Below are 21,291 nucleotides of genomic sequence, written 5' to 3' on the forward strand. Positions count from 1 at the left end.
GGTCGCTTACCCACACCTGATACTTGTCTGGCGTTTATGTTCTATAGCATTTGTAAAGCGCTTAACTGGCATTGGTACAACCTCGAAGCGCTGGAACACATATGTTATGCACATATGTTATGCACCTGGTTGAGAACGGGCTGTGTTCTGCCTTTGCTAGGGTTATGTTGCGTGGGTGAGTGAAGAGACGAGAATGAACGGCTAAGTGAAGGGCAGAGAAGTGCACAACATCACCAGGTGTTCAGACAGCGCTTGCATGATGCAGCACCCCCTCCCCGCTTCTAAGCGCTGAAATAATCAGTTCATATTATTTACTAGTACTAGTGATTATTAACCGCGGAAGGTTGAGGGGCTGGGTCGGCCTTGGTAAACAGAATGGCTAGCACCACAGAGGAGACAAGCTCATGCCCACTTGGAATGTTGCCTGCATCCCCAGTATTCTAACTGATGCGCCTAGAAGGACAGACACCTAACATTCGGCGGTTGAGACAGGCGGCTATTGCAGCCAACGCGGCAGGCGCTACTTTCAGCCTCCCTCTCCCAGAACCGGGCTTCGGGGGCGACATTACCTGGGCCGCCTCTGAAAGCGGTCTCTGATCCCCATACTGGCCACTGTTCGTCCTGACAAGCGAGAGGGCATCGCAGCTGATCCCACGGGCCACTGGCCAGGCCTGGTAGGAGGCCAGTGTTGTCAGGACACTGGGCCCTGGTCCCTGTGCAGGTGGTCCCTGGAAGGTTAAACAGGCACCATTGAGTTTGTGCCCTCTGCGGTTTGGCCTTGACACAATGGGCTTGAAAGAGTAAATGTGTGTTGGGCGGGCACAATGGACCTAAGAGCAGAGGCGTGGGTAGGCCTTGACATGCCTACATGGGAAGACCCCTCAAGGGGTACCTGTCGACACCCGAAGGCCAATGCACCCTGGTGCCTGCCCCCTCCCGTGACTTTGCACCACCCTACCCACAGAAAGGCCTTTTTGGCCCCATATGTGCAGCTTTTTTATCCGTGTCCATAAATATTTGCTTTGCTTAGGAAAATAAAACCTGCAGCCTTGTATTGCAAGCGAATTCTCACCTTCCAGGTGTGCGGGCCCGGCGTTCAATCGCCGCAGTGTTTCCCTACAGGGCGCTGGATTGACTTTGCGTGGCGCAACCTTCCGCCTTGATCGCTTGCCACGGCCACTGCACTATTCGCGGAATTTTGTTTTCACAGCCCCGCTCTTGCGACGTCTCAAAACACATTGGGCCCAGAAGTGTTTTTGCTGGAAAGCTCGTTTCAAGCGAGCTCTGTGGGCCTTTAACAAAGCGGTGTGTTGTCCTGGAGCCAACAGGTGACGGGGTGAAGTCTGACTATGTGTGTATGCTGACTGCTATAACGTCTTGCACGCTGCTTTCCAATAGACCAATAGATGGGGGCCAACCATCCAAAGGGAATTGTATATATACATTTTTTTTAAGACAGTTTGCTCAGTTTGCTAATATGAGCCTTCTCGCCAATTATGGGACTACATTCTCTCAAACTGGCTCCTTGGTCTATTTACTGGCACATTCTTTGAAAGATTAGATTAACAATGATTTAGTAATCCATATAGCGCTGCGTGCCGGATTCGTGGAGCTTCTAAGCACTGCACAAAATTCATCAGTGCCACTATTACTAATTACTCCACGGGGGGAGCGAGCCACTCAGACTGACCCATTCCCAAAACAAGCTTCGTCCTCACCCAGCCTAGGGGGAAGATAATCTGAGACAACTTTGAACTGCATAAATGAATGCAACAGCACGATAAGCCATTCAGACATTTATGCTGGTGGGAGGGGTAATGTTATTAGCAATATTTCCTGGGCCGTACATGGGACAGCTAAATCCGTGACTAGAACCGCCCACTTTCCAATTAGCCAATCCATCGCCATCAAATGATGACAAGATCGTGGCAGAATCCCATATGCAGTATGTTGGATACGTTTTACTCTCTTGCAGAGGAGAAAACTTATTTTTACTCTCTTGAAATTGCATTTACGCTCCAATTTGAAAAATCATGCGTAAAATACTCCCACCTCAAAATCTTATCTGGAGCACTAGGTCCATCACTATTGTGCCCTTTCTACTAAAGATTCTAGATAGAGGGCCTATTTACAGATCAAAAAATTCTTGGAGATGCACCATCTCCTAGGCAATAGGCAATCTGGATTCAGGCCTCAACACAGTACTAAAACAGCACTTATAGATCTCAAAGCCCAGGTTGACGAGCTGAGAGACCAAGGAAAAACTGCCTTACTCCTCCTCTTGGATCTCTCAGCAGCATTCGACCTGGTGGATCACAAAGTGCTCTGCAACCATCTAAAATCAGCAGCTCACTTCTCGCCACAAGCCATAGCTTGGATTAAATCATTTTTAAGTGAGAGAACAATGAGGGTCTTCTCCACCTCAGCAGCTGCCGACCCTGTGCCCATCACATGCGGTGTGCCCCAAGGATCTTGCGTCTCCTCCACCATGTATAACATTTTTACTAAGCCCATGTTTGATGTTTTAGACCATCTGGGCGTCACCTACACTAACTATGCAGATGACACCCAGAATCTCATCCAACTTTCTGGGGATTACAAACAGGATTTGGCCTTGGTGAACAAGATATACCTTATCTTCCAGGCATGGATGGACCGTCATGGTCTATGCCTGAATGATGACAAAACGGAACTCATAATACTGGAGTCTACACACAACATTAAGAAACTCTGTCAAGACTACACAACATTCGTCATAGACGGCCACATAATCAAAGTTGACAAGGAGGTAAAAACGCTAGGTTTTTACCTCGACTCCAGTTTAACTTTAGACCCATAAGAACTGCCTCGCAGTTCCCCCTTTCAAAATGACTACAATTGCAGGGAACAGTTTCCCGGTCAAAGCTGCTCAATTGTGGAACTCCCTCCCGCCGACCTTAAGACTTGACCAAACATACCCACACTTCAGATCAAACTGCACCAAGTGGCTCAAAGGAAACAAGCCATAGGTGAGCCTACCAACCAACTGACCAGTAGCCAAACCGACCTTTCCACTGTATCTATCTGCTATGTAAATGTATTAACTGCTATATTTTCATTGATCTGCACGTTTTTGTGATTGTGTAACCTTTTAACCTGTAAGCCTAAAGTATTCTTATTTTCGCGACCTGATACCTTTGGGTCTGGCGCGCGTTACAAATAAAGAAACAAATAGAAAAGTCATTTTTACTCTTAAAATTACATTTACTCTCAAAGTTTAAAAATGGCCAGTAAAATACTCCCACCGCAAAATCTAATCTGGAACACTGGGAGTAGCCTACAGCCGTCGTGTAGATTCTGTAGACTACCAAATTCACTGGCATCCTTACATCACTTATTTATCCTCTGTCTGGTACTTCGTTAAAATCGGTGGAATCAACAAGATCGCTTTTGGCTGGCAAGTGGTGGTCGATGATCTAGAGGGGAGAACGAGTCAGACCAACAATTGCAGCGATACATTTTCTAAAGGAATCTCTGAACACTGAGGGGGCAAGCGATAACTGCGCCCCTAAAAACAGACGGGACTTCCATCACACACAAGTACCAGTTTTTATACCATCTCGGACATCAATATGTGCAGAACATTCCATGGCTGTTTAGTGGCCTTTCCCCCTTCCTTGTGAACACTTGCAATGAGATGGAACATTAAGGTCTATTTTTGCTAAAAGTTTGTTTTAAACTAAAGATGCAATAAAAAATTTTAAAAAACACTGCGAAAGCAGAACATTTGTGGAAAGAAAAATCAGTGCACTAGGTAAATTAGACAAAAAGAACTCTTAAAAGCCGCAATCTACAACTCTCCCACCAACGAACACAGTAGCCCTGGTTTCTACAAGAGGGCCGATACTACAACAGGTCCTTTACAATGATGCAGTCAGCCATGAATCACGGAGCAGTTGATTAGTAACAGGGACCTCTACATTAGTGGGCTTTAACCTTTTTGATGGCAAGCACCCCTTGAGAGGTCCAAGAACAAGAGAAAGGAACATTTCTATACATGTTCGAAAAAGACATGCTCCATATATGCTCCAAATAGCTGGATACTACTAGAGAGCCAAGCTTCTAGGGGCTGCCAATCAAAAGGTGTACAAATCTGAAAGTAGATTTTCAACCTACCGCACCCTCTTACACATATATACATGTAAACAAGATGGATTCATAATGTCAATGAGGTATGTACCACTTGCAGCAGGATTTTTTGTTTAAAGTACTGACACTATAGAAGAGAATAAATCGAGGGCGCTGTTTAAAAAAACCTTTAGAATCTTTTAATAAATAACAAAAGAACAGGAACAGGGTGGATGTCAGTCACAGTTGGTATAATAAAGGCAACGGGAACAATCCGACCCTTTGGGAAAGTATGTCCTGTATGTCACTAAGTATCAGTCTAACTCCTTGATAAGCACTTTCTTCTCGGGGGGTTTGCTCCCTCCCCAGGACTTCTCTAGCCTGCGTGTAACGAGTTCCATCTCCTTCAAGCTAGCTGCATAGTTTGTATATTCACTCTGTACTTCCACTGAAAGAATAGTCAAACTGTCTTCGTTCTCATTGGCCCAAGAAAGCAGGAATTCACATTTCTTTTTGGCATTAAATATGGCTTGCTTCTCTTCCTTTGGCGCAAGCCTTCTGGCCCTAGCCAGCATCCCAGCAAAATGTGACAACGCTGCCAGGGTGTAATCCTTACGTCTGTCATTGCTCCTTCCCATTAAAATGTGTGCTACGGCCAAAGCTGCTCCCTGTGGATCACCGTTGCTCCCTCTCACCAACACCGCCTGGATGCCTGCCAGCAGCGCCTCAGCCGTGGACCCGAAGACACTTGTGGAGCTCAGGGCTGCAGAAACCACTAGCGATGTGTCACAAAACTCTTGCAGCAGGAAATCTTCACCGACGTCACCGTTGTAGAGCTTCATACCAAAGGCATAGGCATACAAGGCATTGACAAGGTTGAACTTGACAAGAGGAGAAGGCTTGCGTGTTAGAGTACTCAGCAAAGGTACGTCTTTCGGAACAGGTGGAACTGGACTATGGTTGGAGGTCGGTGGAACGGCCGAATGCTCCTGAAGGGATAGGGTCTCGTGGGAGCCTGATATGTCTTCATCTATGAAACTTTGTTCTTTCCTGAGAGGTGCAGAAAGCCCAGCTCCAACTTCTTGTACCAAAAGAGGCCTATCGTGGTTTTCCCACCAAGGCTGCCAGGGAATCAGCAAGGTCCCAATATCCCCGCTCTTAAGCAGCCTCTGGAAGTCCTGCTGCTCGCTGAGAGTGAGGCGTTGCCACAGCGCCTGAGGATCAAGTTTCTCCACATCCCCTCGAGCATCGCCATCTCCGAGACATTGGCCTTCAGCGCCTTCTTCTTGGCTTTCCTCCTCACGTAGTTCACCCTCTAGGTCTAGCCCCTCTTCCTCTCTAAGTTGGGTATCCCTAACCCTCTTCAGTATTTCCACGATGTCCCCCTTCAGGCCCTCGGTACCGTTCGTTTCCTGCAAGCCCCGAAGCACCTCGTCCCGGTAAAAGGACTCCGAGCACCCCTGGTGCCTGACCCCACGATAGCAGCTGAGGGCGCAGTACGACACGTTACAGCGGGGGCAGGTGTAGCGCGACGGGGCTGTTAGACACAAACCACACTGGCTTTCACCTGTCATAAAAGAACTTCCCGAAGACGTAGGCACACGAACATCTACAGTATCATCCATGCCTTTCGGTCCGGGTCTGGCACTGGCAGCTGAAGCCTTCCGCTTCCTACCCACGAAAATCACAATGATGACGTCGGACGCTACGTGAATGGCAGGGAACGTGCCCGAAGTCACGTGAATAAGAGTAAGCAGGGAGTTGATATGGTCCGTTTCTCGGATGGGAACTATACACACCGTTGTGGAAGTGTACTCATGCTGACTTTCTTCGCCGTGTTTGAAGCAAGTTGCTCCCCGTTCTGATGCTGGAGATGGCGCGTCCAGTGCTCGCGGTGCTGCCGAGGCTTCTTGGCGGCAGCAGGTTCAGGCTGGGGATCAGGCAGCAGGTGAGAATGAGGGCAGCGCGACATGTCATGGGTAGGGAGAGTGGGGACAGGACAACGCCCCAAGGTCAGAACTTGGGGGAAGATCTTCTAGAATTCCGCGCGGGGGACTCGAAGAAGCGGAGGATTCTTCAAGAAGGGAGGGGGTTGGAGAATGAAGGTAGGGGCCATAACAATTAGTTCGTTTGTAAGGTAAGTGAAACACGGAGACGCAATCCATAATGCAGTTGTTTGAAAAGTGGTTGTAACATAGAAGAATACACACTGCAGTTTGCTATATTTAATTCACGAAACGCTTAAATGGTAGGTAATACATTTGTATTAAACACGCTGGAACTGTAAGAAAGGTGTTTGAACACGATTACAAAGATAGACAGCACTGTGTAGTAAAATCTTCTGGTAGGTGTAATGACCGCTAGTATAGTTCAAGTATCTTTATTATGCTATAACCCGTGCATCCGTCCATTTGGACCCATCATATAGCAATAACCCCCCCCCCCCCCCGAAATGTGTAGAATGAGTCTTGCTTTGTTTTTGGCATAAAAAGGCTGCAGATTTATTTTCCACAAGATCATAAAAACCACACTGCACACATCAGTGGAAATAACTCAGAAGATAAGATGCAGCGACTGCTCCGTGTCCAAATAACCTGCTTCCCCCTTCTTTCCCAAAGAGTCCAGCGTAGGCCCAACTCTCCCAACCCTTTCCGTCCGAGCTTCTCCTGCCCCTGCCGGTGTTCCTGGGTGGAGAGAGTGCCATTTCCTTGGGGGAAGCTGAGCCCTTGTTGTTCCCCCTCCCGCCGTTTAGGCTCCCAAGGGGCGCTAGTCTGAGAAGAGCGAAGACCCTTCCGGCTTTCTCCTGGCTCATCCGGAGTCTGTCTCTTGTGTTTGGTTACCTAAACACCGTCACGCCACAGGTGGGTTACCGCCCACTGTGGCTCCCCCCTGTTTCCTTCCTTACATTTCTAGGATTTTCGAGCAGAGATTCCAGTAAAACGGCTCCATCCCCATTGGTGACAAATGTCCCCAATCTTTGAGAAAATACTCTGGTGATTTTAAATTAATCGGGCTGAGCCTGATCTGGCCAAAGCCCCTGCCCTGCAGAAGTTTGCCATTGCACCATTTAGCTTTCGTCTGGACCTCTCCACGGCAGCGTTATCTGCACCCTTCCATTCTGGCCTTGGAATTATCTCTGACCACATGATCTCCATTTCACCCAAGTGACCTGTCAGCTCATGTAATGAGAACCTCATTTCCCGCATTAGAGCCCCCCTTCCCAGGCTTGTCAGGTCGTTACCTCCCAAGTGAATGACCAATATGTCCGGCTTTTGCTATTTACCCAGCAATCCGCACACCTGCCCCTGCAGCTGTGCCCATTTCATCCCTGGCACCCCGTGCCACTCAATTCGAAATTTGCCGGCTGTCAATTCCTCTTGTTCCGGCGTCCAGCTTGCCCCAGACCTAGACACAAATGGGTGGCCTACTACCCAGACTGATCCCCTTTTCCTTTGTGCTGATGCAGGTGGGGAGAGAAGGTGGCATGTCAACTTTATATTTTTTCAGGCCTGCTATACTGACCTCCATCTACCAGTCTGCTTGATTGCTTCTGCCCCTGCCACCTTTCCATCTTGCTCCGCCTTAACCAGGGCGTGCCTGCTGTGGAAACACTCCTGCCCCTGTAACCTTTCATTCTTGCTTTGGAACCACCTTAATAAGTTACTCTTCGAATCTTACTATGCTTAGTCTCCCCCGCCACACTCCCGTTGCTCTGCCTGCCCCTGCGGGAGTTACCTTGCTGGGGGAGCCCCATTACCTGACGGGCGCTGTTGTGCTTTCTTCCTTTGTACCGTTGCAACCAACTCCGCCTTCATTCTTCCCTTGCCTCCGCCCTTTCCATAGTACATTAGGCCATCTGAACCTTCCATTCCCCTTGACTCGTTCCTGCCATTTCCATAATCCTCATCCTTTGCTGAATTTTCACTGGGCTGCAGGAGTGCCGATCATAGCCGGGGGTGCTGGTCCCTCATCTTTTAAAATAGACTTCCATCCCCTTTCTATTCCTTCCGTAGGCCAACGCTCCTCCCCCATCTGGCCTGAAGTAGCTTCAAAGTAACCCACACTGCTACCTACCCAATGCACCATGACCACTGCCACCTGATTATTGACCCCAGAAGGATAAAGGCTGAATCGGCTTTGTCGCCCTGTTGAGTTAACGTCCTAGGTCCAATGGAAACAATGTACCCCACTCCATTGTTAACACATTATACCCTAGAGATTGATGCATCACTCGAGAGTGGAGGAATGGCATACAAAGCCTGCGGTATCAGGGCTTATCCATGTTTTATTTAGGCCTCCCTCACCCAACCTTCTGCCACTATCCATAGTGCTAACCCAAAACGTATATCAGAATGTTCCCATCCCAATTTACAGTGCTGTTGGGTAACGCATGACCACTGGCCTCCAGTCGTACCTTAACACTCTCAATAACCCCTGGGTGATTGCTTGCATGCTTGTATTCTACTAATCCCCCCTGAGGTGCGAGTCGTAGCCCTTACCTGCGCACGCCGAATCATCATTTTCATTTTACTACCAATGGTGCCATCTTATTACCTCGGCTGTCCTCCGCGTCCCAATCTCAGCTAATCCAAACCTGCAGCTGGCATTCCCCATGCGTTAGTGCAGAATGCACTCGAGGCTACCGTACACCCGTCAGAGCCCCTTAGACCTAAATTACCGACCTTTACTCCTCTGACCCAGCTCTAACCTCCTTCATTGGGAACGTTACATTGGGCTACCACACTGCTGATGAACGGAACCTTTGTATTCCACTTAGAATTACTGCTGTTCTGATTTGGTATGCCCCACTTGTTCTAGTGTTTGCACTCTGCTCTTACCAACCTGTACCATAACTCATTCGCCCGGGAAAGCTAAATGCCTCTGATGGATGGCCCTAACCTGTCTGCTTCGCGTCGTCTTGCTCTCCAAACGAGATAATAATTCAGCACATATATAGTGCCATGAACCCTGCGGTATCTGAACGCTGCTTTTTATTATTGAAAGGCTGAGTTTGGCCCTTCCGGGATTCGGACCTGTGTTAGCCGGTTCTGCACAGATGTCAAAGCGAGTGCACTCCGGTTTATGCAGTTTAAAATGGGTGCCAGCATCCAGCGAAAGCACGTGACCCCGCACCACAATTGTAATGCAGACAGTTTATCAACCCGGGCCTCGCAAGCCCTGCCCTTATTCACCAGCCAATCCCGACCAATGTGCCCAATTTTGCGGCACTCCCCCACCAGAACCATCCCACACTAATGTACCTGCTGGTTGCGATCGTGCCTTAACCATATATAGCGTACGTCCCCTATTGAAACTTAATATTGACTCAAGGCAAGTACAAAACTTTTTTCCTCCTGCCGTGAAGACCTTCCATAATTCCATCCCAGTGCACTAGATGCAGCACTTTGCTCAAAACCTCGGCCCTCTTAAAACTGGTAGAGCCCTGCCCTTCCATCATGTCTAGTTTCTGCACCACTTCTGTAATGCACCAACAGTGGTTGGGGACCGGCGGGTAATGACCTAAACCCAGTGAGATATTCCTCAGCCCATCTCAGGTCTGCACCATACCCCTGTGCTCCCGCCCATCCATGTGATGAAATCCCCCTGTACCATCCTAACTATTTCCAGACCAAGGGCTGGTTCCGCTTTGCCCCACTGCATTGTGGTCTTTGAAGTCTGGGGAGTTAATGGGGGGGGTGGCTTATCAGGAATAACCCACCCGACTACCAACACAGCCCCCCTTGGATGCGTTCTCTCTTCGCTTGTTCTCCTGTAATTGCATAGGTGGTACGGCAACCGCAACTTTCGACCGCAAATGCGGCCATGCGCGTTACCCAAGGTTCCCGCCATGTGTCCACCCCCTCCTTTTTATTATTTTTCCCCAATGACTACATGTACCTGTAGTTATCCAGTTTAATAAACCTTAACATTCCATGTTATTCCCACTAGCCGTTCGCACACCATATCCACACCTTGCCACTATTGTTCAGCTCAACCCAAGATTATACGTACTACAGATTGAATCGATTGTTTCCTTTCTTTTTATCTAATTATGAAACGTTTAGCTTTGCTTGGATGTTGGTCATTTTGAAAACAAACATGCCTGCCACATGGAGGTCCCTGCGACCACTTCCCTTGCTGCGAGCCCGGTAACTTGTGTTAACCCCCGGGCCCTTGTTTCCCCATTTGCTACTTGCCGAATTCTTAAACGCCTCGTGCATGGCGGAGGTCACCTCATGTGCCACTTGTAACTATTACCATATATCCATGGCTGAACGAACTGATTTATGTCATACATTTAAGTTGCTAATGAATTGTTTACAGTAGAAGTGCTCCCTGGCTCAACCGCAACTGTACTTCAGAAAAAACCCCTGTGGGGCAATCTCATAATTTCATACCCTGCACTACTACAAAGGACACCCTGTACCCACGTGTACTTGCGCCCTTCTGAATTATGCATTTTGTTAGAATAAAAACAGCACCTTAAGGTGTGTCCAGCCACGCATTTTCTCACATTACGCTTCCCACACAGGATAATACAGTGGCTAAACCCATCCAGCCTGCTGCCCTCATGCGCTGATCTGCCTGGCCCACCAATCTCCCAATGCCGTGTGCCTTTCTACTACATCTGCAGCATAGCTGCCCATACAAGCATTGACCTCTTTGCTGCGCAGCAGCCAGAGAGCATATCTCCACACCCCCTTGTAGCTTTTACCTGCAACCCTGCAGTGGTCCTTGCGCACGCGACTATGAAATCCCCCATTCAACCCCCCAGGCGAGGTAGCAGAGGGAGGGTGGGTGCTACCCAGAGCCATATGGGCCCGACCCGTCAAGGAACCATTCCTGTTCCTTGCCCCTCCCCCACACGTACCTCCGACCGTAGATTTCTCTCTGCGCTCCTTTTTCACTAGAACTCCGCTCCTTCATCACTGGAACCACTTCACTGGAACAGTCCTTTAACTGGAAACCCTTCTTCCACGGCGGGGGTAGAAACGAAGTCCTCTTCCTGGATGGCGGGCGGGCGTCCCACTGCTAAGGCTGGATGCTGCCTGCAGTGAGAAGCCCGCCCGTTATAAAGGGGTAGCCCCTCCCCATTGCTGCCCTTCGTGGCCTTCCTTTGCTTTTGCCACGCTTCCTTGCGGGCGCCTCCCCTTCATCCCGAGGAGGGGGAGGACAGGAGGAGGACACTGCCTGGGTTATCGGGCCGCCTCCTCCATTTTTGTGGTTTGTCGTCGTCACTGGCAGATACTGCGTAGGTCACAACCATGGAGGAAACACTGGCAGCATCCCACCCGGCGGGCATACAGTCTCCAACTGCCAACCCAAGAACTCCCGCACATCATCCATCAGGATCCACAATCACTCAACATTTCAGGAATCACGCGAACACACCAGCACCACTACAGATTACAACACTTCTCCCTCCGAAAATTCCAAAACCCAGCTGTTACGAAGGACTGACACTAAAAGTCACCCGAACCTCACCTAATCCTCTTAACCTAACCATATAACACAGAATTACTGTGCTGACCATAATGCGTACCGACATCTAGAAAAAGACTAGAACTTCCAAACTACAGTACACCGCAACCCTGTTCACACCCACAGCAATGTTTGACGACACACCAATCCCTACCATACCAACCTAACGGAAACCGGTTTCCATCGAGGACTGAAAAAAAACGTGCATCCACCAGTCCCAAGCTGCTCCTCCGGACCAAGGGCCAGTCACACCCAATCAATGCAACTGCTACACGCAACTAACTGACCACAACCCTAAGTGCACAAACCCCTTCTGCCCTGAGCTGCCCCTCAGGCCTGCCACGCCCAAGCACAATCCCAGCTCACCATTAGCAAACGGGCACAATTTCTAAAAGGTTCCGACAACACCAAATTCCCCCAACAGGAAACCCTGCTGGCACCAACCTTGCCAAACCCATTTCCAAATACGTACTTAGCCACACAACCAATCCTTACACCACCACCAACAAATAACCAGTTCCAACAATGGTCACACCACGACAAACAATCCGAGTAACAAAACTCCCTGTGACCCTTAGTCACACGCACCACATGGGTCCTAGCCACTGCCAAACTGCAATAACACAACAGGTGCCGCAACATTGCGCAAGCACGGTTTGTAACAACGCAATCCATATACCATAACCAAATGCCCTAAACATGGCACACGTACCACAACGAAAAACCCATCGAAACTACCCCTGGAGTGACCCTAAACAACACCTCACAGGACCTGGACGGTATTCTGCAAAAGACTACAGGGAAGACATTAATGGGACCCTAGTGCACAGAACTTTGCTGAGTTTGCAAACTCCATAGACCTACCCATACTACCCTACTCCATAGCCATCTATGAGCCGTCCTAGACAAAATAAAACATGAACTGGTACCAGTACACAAGGACTAACGAAGCTGACCACTAACTGGCCCAACATTCTGGCCAACCAGGCCAACTACTATATTATGACTGCTCTAACCGAAAACACCATAACCCGCCACTGAACCCCACCAGGACTCTGCTTCTGAGATAGCAGTCAAAACTCCTACAGTGGGATGAGTCGGAACACTTGGCCAGCTCCCTTGGACCATCAGGCTCCCGATCTAAGTCGCTGGCCCCGCCGGGTGGGATGAATGTACCTGGAGGGCAGTGTCAGTTATGCCACCCCCTCCGCAGCAGCCCCAAATCCCATCTTCGTGGCCAGTGTAGTAAAATCTTCAGGTAAGGTGTAATGACCACTTGTACAGTTAGTATAGTTCAAGTATCTTTATTATGCTAGATACTGCGTAGGTCAGAACCATGGAGGAAACACTGGCAGCATCCCACCCGGTAGGCATACAGTCTCCAACTGCCAACCCAAGAACCCCTGCACGTCATCCCTCACGCCTCACAATCACTCAACATTCCAAGAACCATGCGAGCACTCCAGCACCACTACAGATTTTAACACACTGCATGCCCTCCACTTCCTGGTGCTGACTGCTTTACTAAGTAGCTTACACGTTCAGTATGTCCAGGGCCGGCCCTAGGAATTGTGGGGCCAAGTGCGGCAAATAATCTGCGGGTGGCCCTTAATTTGCATGGGACGTCACAGGCAGTGACATCACTCCATTCTGACCTCGAAAGCATGACACTTTAGGGTATTGGAACCCGTGGCTGGCAGTTTAAACATAGTTCTCAGCAGGCTCCATCTCATGGCACATTTGTACACCCTATGGAAGCCCTAGTCTCAGGATTTAGAACAACTGATTCCCATAACGCCAGAAGTTCACCGGTCTCGTATGGTGGATGATCATGAGCAGCCTGGGGATGCAATTCAGATCACCCACCAACAGAGTAGTCGCTCTGGTGCAACTTTTGAGACTTCGGGAAATTCATGAATTATGACCAGTGGAGCAGCCAACAAAATCTTTACACTGCGGGGAAAGTTCTGCTGTTTTCTTGCTTTTCGGCCACTGCTTTGGGGCTGAGCCAACTGAAAAAGGAAGGCCAACGAGGTTGCAGTGACTTCTATAGACCAAGTGATGAGGTCTGTTTCATTCACGGTGCTAGTGAAGAACTTACAAAGTTGGGTAGAACTACACATCCAGGTTGTCAATGTGAGCACATACTATCTCTGCAGAGTTTCCCCTCCTTAAACCGTCTGAATTTACCCACGGACGCATAAAGGGAAATATTGGAAGGGGGTTTGGGCATCCCTTCCTGGACTTGCTTGCTACACTGGGAAATTTCTATGTGCCTGCTTTCTGCTGCAGAGAGACTGGAACATGGAGGCTCTAGCCCAGCCCTGGCCAAATGACCTCCGGTTTGTGCCTCTTCCCCCCAACCTCCCTTGCCATTTAAACTTGGCCTGAAGATCCTGCACAAGTCCGCAAAGGTCACAATTCCATGCACTAGATTGTTTGTTTGAGTTTGGCTCGGAAGCACCTGGTTTCCTATGTTGTGTCAACAGTGTTTCTTCTTCCTCCCCTTCATAGCCATGCCTTTCAGGACTATATGCCGGAGGAGAATGACAGAAAAAATTGATTTGGGGATTTGGAAATTGAGTGCCTACCGCATTGGGTTTCACTCCATGTCTAGTATCGGTTACTTCAGCTCACTGAATTGGTGAGCTAGGACACCTTTCATTGTGAGCACTTTTTTGGTTAATAAACTGGAATTCTCTGTGCTTAGGCCCAACCCAGGTTTTAAATGCAAGGCTTTTTCCTCTTTCCTCGACCTTTTGGATGTCTGCAACCTCTCTGTAACCTTTGGGTCCTCGGGAATTTTAAAGCAGAAAAGCTACCTCTCTTTCACTCGGGTGGATAACCAGCACCATTGCATACACAAAGTCTGGTATTCCCCTCCCAACTTCGGTGCAGGGAAGATCTCTCCCCCCCCCAGAATCCGTTGAGTTGCAACATTGAAAATCCTGCACATGTTTGTTTCTCATTACCATATTGGCCTTCTAGGAAATTATTTTTCCTAGAAGAGCACTGGACTTATTGAATGAATAATTCGATTTTGTTTCACGTACACATGGGTGCTGTATTCACTAGTGATTGGGTCTTCAGTTCTGAGCAGGTTTAGTACCCCTCAATTTGTGTTGGTTGGACTGGGGAACAGGAACGTTGTGGTAATGCTACAGGGTAATCTACATTACTCCCAGTCTTACTCTTGCTCATCGCCACCCACCACTTGCACTCCCATCCCCCCGCTCATGGGCTGGCTGTGGCACATTGAAGCATACAGGCTGGGGGCGGGGCATGTTACTCTTACTTTATTATGCTGATGTATGTGACGAATAGAGGGAATTTATTCATCTCCCCAAGAGGGAGCCCCCTCTGTGAGGATAGGTGGGGGTGAGCCCACTCCACAACATCCTTCCTAGAGGTCGAGACAAGACAGACCTTACCGGGAGGGACTGCCTCTTAGGGGACAAGAACTGCTGTTCCTGGGAGAAGCTCCCTTCACTAGTAAATACAATGGCATGTCTGGGACTGTCAACTATCAAGACTGGGTTGAAGAAGAAGCTAACTGGTGCTATTCTTTGAAAGGAAGAAATCCACTGAGACAAGTGGATTTAAAGATGAACACTGTGGTATGAGGAGAGGGAGAGCAGGGAGACGAGAAGCGAGAGCGGAACGTGTCTCCAAGCAGGAGATTTCACGTTGAGCCTCACTTTGATTATTTTGGAAAATGGCATGGATGTAGGAAGACCAGTGGAAACCAACATCCCTTGGGGTTTCCTGCATTTGTGATGATATGTTGATAATGGTGAAAGGCAGAGCATGGCTTCGCAATGGTTTGCTGGTACACTTCAAGGAGTCAAAGGACAGATGACCTTAGCACCTGGTATCCGTTAAACTCTACTGCTCATGTGTGGGAGTTGGGTATCTTTTATATTCTGCAACTTTACTCTGTGTCACTAGGTGCCTGTGTTCAGTAAAGTTACAGGGGGCTTCTGAGAATAACACGGCAGGCCATTGCATCCCTCCCAAAACAGTCAGCTTCTTACGTATTGTCAAAGCCCATTCAGGCAGAAGTCTTTGCTGCTTCTCGTCTCTGTACCCAGCGAGTACATGGGGCCTCCTTACATGTTTCGTGGTATTTCAGTGATAAATCTGCCAAATACCACCATGTTACCGCCACTTGGTCTCACAGATTTACAGTTGGATTACAAGAGATTTTAGGCAGTGTAAATCCCTATTTATTTTGGAATCAATGGCGCTCCATGGGGATTGCAGTGGAATTACTACTAGCGATAATACCGCCTGTTTTTAAGGAAAATCCTCCACCTTTCCACCTGGGTTGTAGGTCGGCATTGCAGTAATGCAATTATAACTACATTACCACCGTTTTTTTTTTTTCCCCACACCCTTGTACTCTTAATGTGACCCATAGCCTCTTAGCCAAAAGAGTTTGGTACATTCTGTTCTTAGATCCTCTCTCCCCTGGAGCAGTGTTTGGATGTAAGCGGTCCTGCAGCCTACAATTGCCCCTAGGTGGAAGACTGTCATAGATTTTACCAGATGAAATGTTTCTGCTTGAAGACTGGTCCGGATTCCACCTTTTCTTTGATATGTTTAAACTGACTTGCGTTACTGGTGACACTTGGGCGTCTTTACGAGTTAGGCGGTATTCTGGTAGTAAATCCACTGGAATACCACTAAACGGAATTACCGTTACTGCCACTTGATCCAGTGGATTAATTGCTGGATTACAAGTGGTGGTGTTAGTCCCCATTAATTTGGAGTCCAAAGCACTCCGTTGAGGATTTCACTGGAATTGCCACCGGTGGAATTACTGGTGCTGTAATTTTGCTGATTCTTCGGTGGAAATTCTCCACTCCAGAGCCAAACTCGGTAGTATGGCAGAGTGGTTATTTTGTTACCACCACTTATTTTTTCCTGCACCACCGTACTTGTAATGAGGCCCTTGTGCGCTTGGCTGTAACCATGGGCTCCTTTCTGGCTGTCGCAGTTAAAGGCTGTGTTCCAAATGGTGGGCTCAGCTTGTTTAAGGCTATCATGTTCTTAACCAGGACAAGTCTACAGGTTGTATAGATTAAGTCCTCGCTCCACATCATTTGCTCTCACATGGGTGAGACTCTGATAGGCTTGGTCGTGCATTGTTGTGTTCCATTGTCGGAAAAACATGGTTGGAGTGTGCTTGGGTGGTGGACCTGATTGGGCAGTAGTTCAGCATGGGCTATGCAGGTCGATAAGTCTGTGGTGGGTCATTATTCCCACCCTCAAAGAGAACTGAATGAAGCATGAGAAATGAAGGGAGCTCTCTTGCGGTCCTGCAGTTGCGGGGTGCCCACAACAATATCCGTTGTGCGATCGATCTAGTGGCAGCCATGAATGAGATATCAGAGCGTCTTTGGCTCTGTTGCTAGACTCGCACAAATCTTTCGATAGTATGAGCTGGGAATGCTTAGAGTCTCTGTGTGTATATAGCTGTGGGCCAACGTTTATTCTCTATATCATGGCCAACAATAAAATTCCTGAAAAACAATATAAATATCAATTGTCCCCCTTTAATTCTGATCGAGAGGGGGACAAGATGGTGTTGCCCACTCTCGCCTCTAATCTTTGCTCTAGCTTTGGAACCCCTAGCTCAGCAAATTTGCTGCTACCCAGTACTTCGTGGAATAACATACAAGGGCACATCCCACAAGGTTGCATTATGCGCAGACGATGCCCTGTGCTTCTTGACGGAACATACTACCTCCCTGCAGACATTAATGGTTACCCTGGACATTTTTCTGGGACATTTCAGGGTTCTGCATAAATAAAGATAAATTGGTGGGTCTGAACATCTCTGAAACCCAGGAGAATATCCGCTGCTATGGGAACACTCCCCATGTAGATGGGCAGAGAGGGAAATCCCATACACGGGAATCAAACTCGCAGCTTCCAAAGAAACTACCAGGAACAAATGCCCCTGACCTTTGGAGCGAATCAAGGGAGCAGTTGTCCCGTTGGGACCAACAGGAAATGTCCTGATTGTGAAGAATCCAGGCAGCAAAAATGACTTCACTCTCCCAGATTATTGTTTGTTTTTTAGGCCCTACCAATACAAAACCACTCCAAGGAAATAGTCTATCTCCAGAGAGCGGTCATGAAATAAGCAACCCAGGACCAAGATGGAGATCTTAACTGGACATCCCTGTGTGAGTGGGTGGGGTTGGGGGTCTGCGTGCCCCCTTGATACAGAAATAATTCCTTTCTGCACAACTAGCCCCATTGCTCGACTGACATGAGGACCCAGCAATGGAAGGAGATTGAGGGACAGACCTACATCCCCACTTCTAGGTACTTGCCTTCATAAAGAAAGAGAGCAGGCAAAATCTGGTGGGACTATTGCCCACTATGGAGAGCACATTAAAACACTGGGATAGGGTAAGCCGGCTTCTGGGGATACACTCTGGACTAGGCCCACTAACCCCTCTCACAGACAACCTTGGGATCTCCCAGGGGATAAATAAGCTTGTTTTGGTAACTCAGCGAGTGTCCATTGCAACTGTTGGAGTAATTGAAACGTGTTGGTGTCTCCTCTGCACGCTCAATATACTTGAAAGAGCCGGCGTGTGTGAGGAGTAAGAGATGCCTTGCAGGACGACTACGCGCTTCGTAGCCGTCCGAACATAACCCTTATCTCATCTCAGCGTGGGACGCAGGAGTGGGGCTGAGCGGCGACTGCGGGCTTTGAAGCCTTTGAGCCGCATAGCTGTAGTGTTGCTGTTTATCTCCGTGCCTGCAGTGGGAGGGGCACCACTCGGCGTCTGTTGGGTCTCTTAATAACTGAGCCGGTCGGCTCCATCGAGACTTGCTTCTTGGTTGTTAAAGCGGGGGAGGAGTTGAGCGGTGTATCTGAACATTGCAGCCCCTGAACTGGGCTTTATTAATACATTCCGCGCTTACGCGTGGGAATTGTTCCGACACGTGCAAGAAGACGCAGCTGCTCTGTTCTTTGCAATTCCTCCCGCTTGCGGATCTTCGAAATCTAACTGTATTCCTGCTCATTGTTTGTGAAGCCGCATTATTAAATTAAGGAGTACCCCATCTCAGGATGAGCTGGGAGCCTTAGAATGGGAGGAACCGGAACTAAGAAAGTCTCAATTGGAAAGTGGTGTTAAATGCTCTATAGATGAGCACAGTAGGGGGCAAACGAGGGAGGTGGGGGAACCGCAATCGCAAATCCAAGTGCTTGTGCATGTAAATCCTTGCCTCCCCCTTGTCTCCACGCCTGCCAGATGTGTGGAGGCCTTGGATTCTGAACCCACCCTAGCTGACAAGTGGAAGAAAGGCCTAGAAATCACTACAACGACGAATAAAATTCACAAAAAAATAAAAGACCATTTTGGGGCTAATAAAGTAGTGCCTGACAAATCTACCCATGGACCAACCGATATACAATCAAGCCCCTTAGATGATGTCTGCCAGCCGGATGATCGTGACAATTGCCGCTCTGCTCTGGACATGAATGCTCCAATATTGAGTAATCTGAATTTCTCAAGCACCGAAGACATCCAAGTACTTGAAGGTCCGGCGCAGGTCCTCCAACTGGTTGAAACATCTGCTGTTACTAGCCCAAATGCAACACAGGATGAAACTTTGGCTGAGCAGCCGGAGTCGAATGTCAACACATTAACTGCACTTAGCTATGTGTTGAATTCTTTGGTCTCTGTTTTTGAACTCCTGAAATCTGAAGTTCAAATTCAATCTGGGTCTATGATGGAATTAAGGAAAGAGGTAGCCGCATTGGACGGTTCCATAGCAGGTTGCTGCAATGCCGTTAATTCATGTGTTTTGTCGAAATTACAACTGATGCAACTGGAGTTTACCAAACAAGGTTTGGATATCTCTGCAATACACAGGTCCATTGCAGACATTCATAAATCCAAAGAGGCCGATAGATCCCTAAAACAGGATCTGTTGAACCAACTCCAATTGTATAATCGAAACTCACAGGGACATGTGGGAACAGAGTCTACGGAGGCAGAGCCCACAAATGATTGCGAATCATCTCTTTCAGCGTCCACATTGGAAGAATTTATGAGACTGGCAAATATGAATGAGGATCTTTTCCATGCAGTCCCAATGGAAAAATCCTGAGCAACCAATATCAGCAGTCAGCTGGACTCTCAAGAGGCTGTAGTAGAAGAAGTTGGACCTATAAGTCCACATCAAGGAAGAAAGAAAATGAGGAAGAGGGCAGCAAGAAGGGCCAAAAGAATTAAAGAAAAAACAGCACAACGGAAAAGGGACAACTTACAAAAAAAGTCAAAGAACCAGAGTAAAGTAAAGCAAAACAAATCGGTTACTAACCTATTTGTAAAGAGAATTGGAAACAATCATTTGGCATCCACAGAGGATGAGCAGAAGATCGTTGAACCAACATCCCCCACTAGCCCACTTAAGGGGGGGGATCCACAGAGAAAATGTAATCACAAAAAATTCCCTCAATTTGCTCATGATAATATAGAAATATCGGGCACTATTGAAGACCTGGCCGAATGCAACATGCTCACGAAGGGATCCCAAACAGAAAACCTCCCGGATAAACCGGATGTAGCCCATGTACCATCTAAACCAAAGAAGTCAATTCCATTGGCCCCCATCTTTTTGAAAGGTAAACAAAAGATGAGGGCAAATGCGTCACCGAATGCTGGTGAAAATGTGGTGGTGAGGAATCCTAGCATGAAGATTGCGCCAATCTTCTTGAAGAAAAAGAAAAATAGTGCCCGTCAGAATCTTGCTGCACCGAGTGACTGTGAGTCAAATAATAGTGTAGATGCGAGTATGCGAGCCAGAGCCCAACCATACTCACCATTAGATGCTTTGGTAAAAGTAATCTCGCATAGTGAGTCAGAGCTCACAGCGTCTGGAGGCAGAGCCGGCAGTGAAAACGAGAAACACAAGTGACACCATGGAAGTAAGATGGAATAGTGGGGAGGATGCAAAGGCCCATAGATCTGAAATCAGGAAAGCAGTAGATGCTTACATGCAAGGCCTCTCTATTCCTCCACTCATAGACCCAACATCGTTAACCAACCACTGCAAATCACTTAATGATGTTGAAAAAATCGTGGGACTTGTGAACAAAGCACAGAAGGGAAGTGAAATTGGAGGGTCTGTCCCAAGGAGCAGCAGTATCAGTGACTACCGCCGTAAATTCGAATGCAAACACTTTTAAGGATCCCCACTCCTGTAGCCGATTCTGATTTATCTACCTCTCCACAATTGGGGATACCTACAGACTTTTCAAAGGATGTATTAACGCTGATTAAAAATGCCCTAGGGGACTTGGCTCCGAATTTGAAAGAGAAAAAGAACAATGTGATCCCTACTAAGAGTGTTAAAACACAAGATATGTTGGGAATTGGAAAAGTCAATCCTCGATTGGCACCGTGTTCTATGATTGTGAAATGTAGACCAGCCCCATGCACGCAATATGATCTGAACAGAAGAGCGATACTAGCAATTTTTTCAGACATAACGCTGCTGGAAGACATAATTTCAGCTGATTTGACCTTGGTGGAATTTATATCAAATCAGAACTTAAATGCAGTTCGAGTGTGGTTCCAATCCAGAGCAATTCGTAATCTGGTATGGCAGGCGAAGAACTCATTATTTGATCTAGGTTTTTTACTTGACACAGAAATGGATACCGTATTA

General features: G+C 48.0%; 2 protein-coding genes across 2 annotated transcripts in view; one reads left to right on the top strand and one right to left on the bottom strand.

The window, feature by feature from the left end:
- Nucleotides 1-4,284: 4,284 nt before the first annotated feature.
- ZNHIT2 (zinc finger HIT-type containing 2) lies at nucleotides 4,285-5,807 on the bottom strand. Its single transcript, XM_069644949.1, has one exon. It carries the CDS (start codon nucleotides 5,730-5,732, stop codon nucleotides 4,422-4,424), a length of 1,311 nt encoding a protein of 436 aa, XP_069501050.1. The 5' UTR covers nucleotides 5,733-5,807; the 3' UTR covers nucleotides 4,285-4,421.
- Nucleotides 5,808-5,881: 74 nt separating this feature from the next.
- The window catches only part of MRPL49 (mitochondrial ribosomal protein L49), a 100,209-nt gene continuing 84,799 nt past the window's right edge, over nucleotides 5,882-21,291 (top strand). Inside the window, exon 1 of the mRNA XM_069644959.1 lies at nucleotides 5,882-6,055. Coding sequence (XP_069501060.1) covers nucleotides 5,972-6,055 — 84 coding nt within the window. The 5' untranslated portion in view covers nucleotides 5,882-5,971. The remainder of the gene's footprint in view (nucleotides 6,056-21,291) is intronic.

Source organism: Ambystoma mexicanum, chromosome 2p, assembly GCF_040938575.1.
Source record: "Ambystoma mexicanum isolate Mex_15411 chromosome 2p, UKY_AmexF1_1, whole genome shotgun sequence".
NCBI classification, from domain to species: Eukaryota; Metazoa; Chordata; class Amphibia; order Caudata; family Ambystomatidae; genus Ambystoma; species Ambystoma mexicanum.

Excerpts from the sequence above, each read along its gene's own strand:
- ZNHIT2 (XM_069644949.1), bottom strand. The coding sequence starts at position 5,732 with ATGGATGATACTGTAGATGTTCGTGTGCCTACGTCTTCGGGAAGTTCT.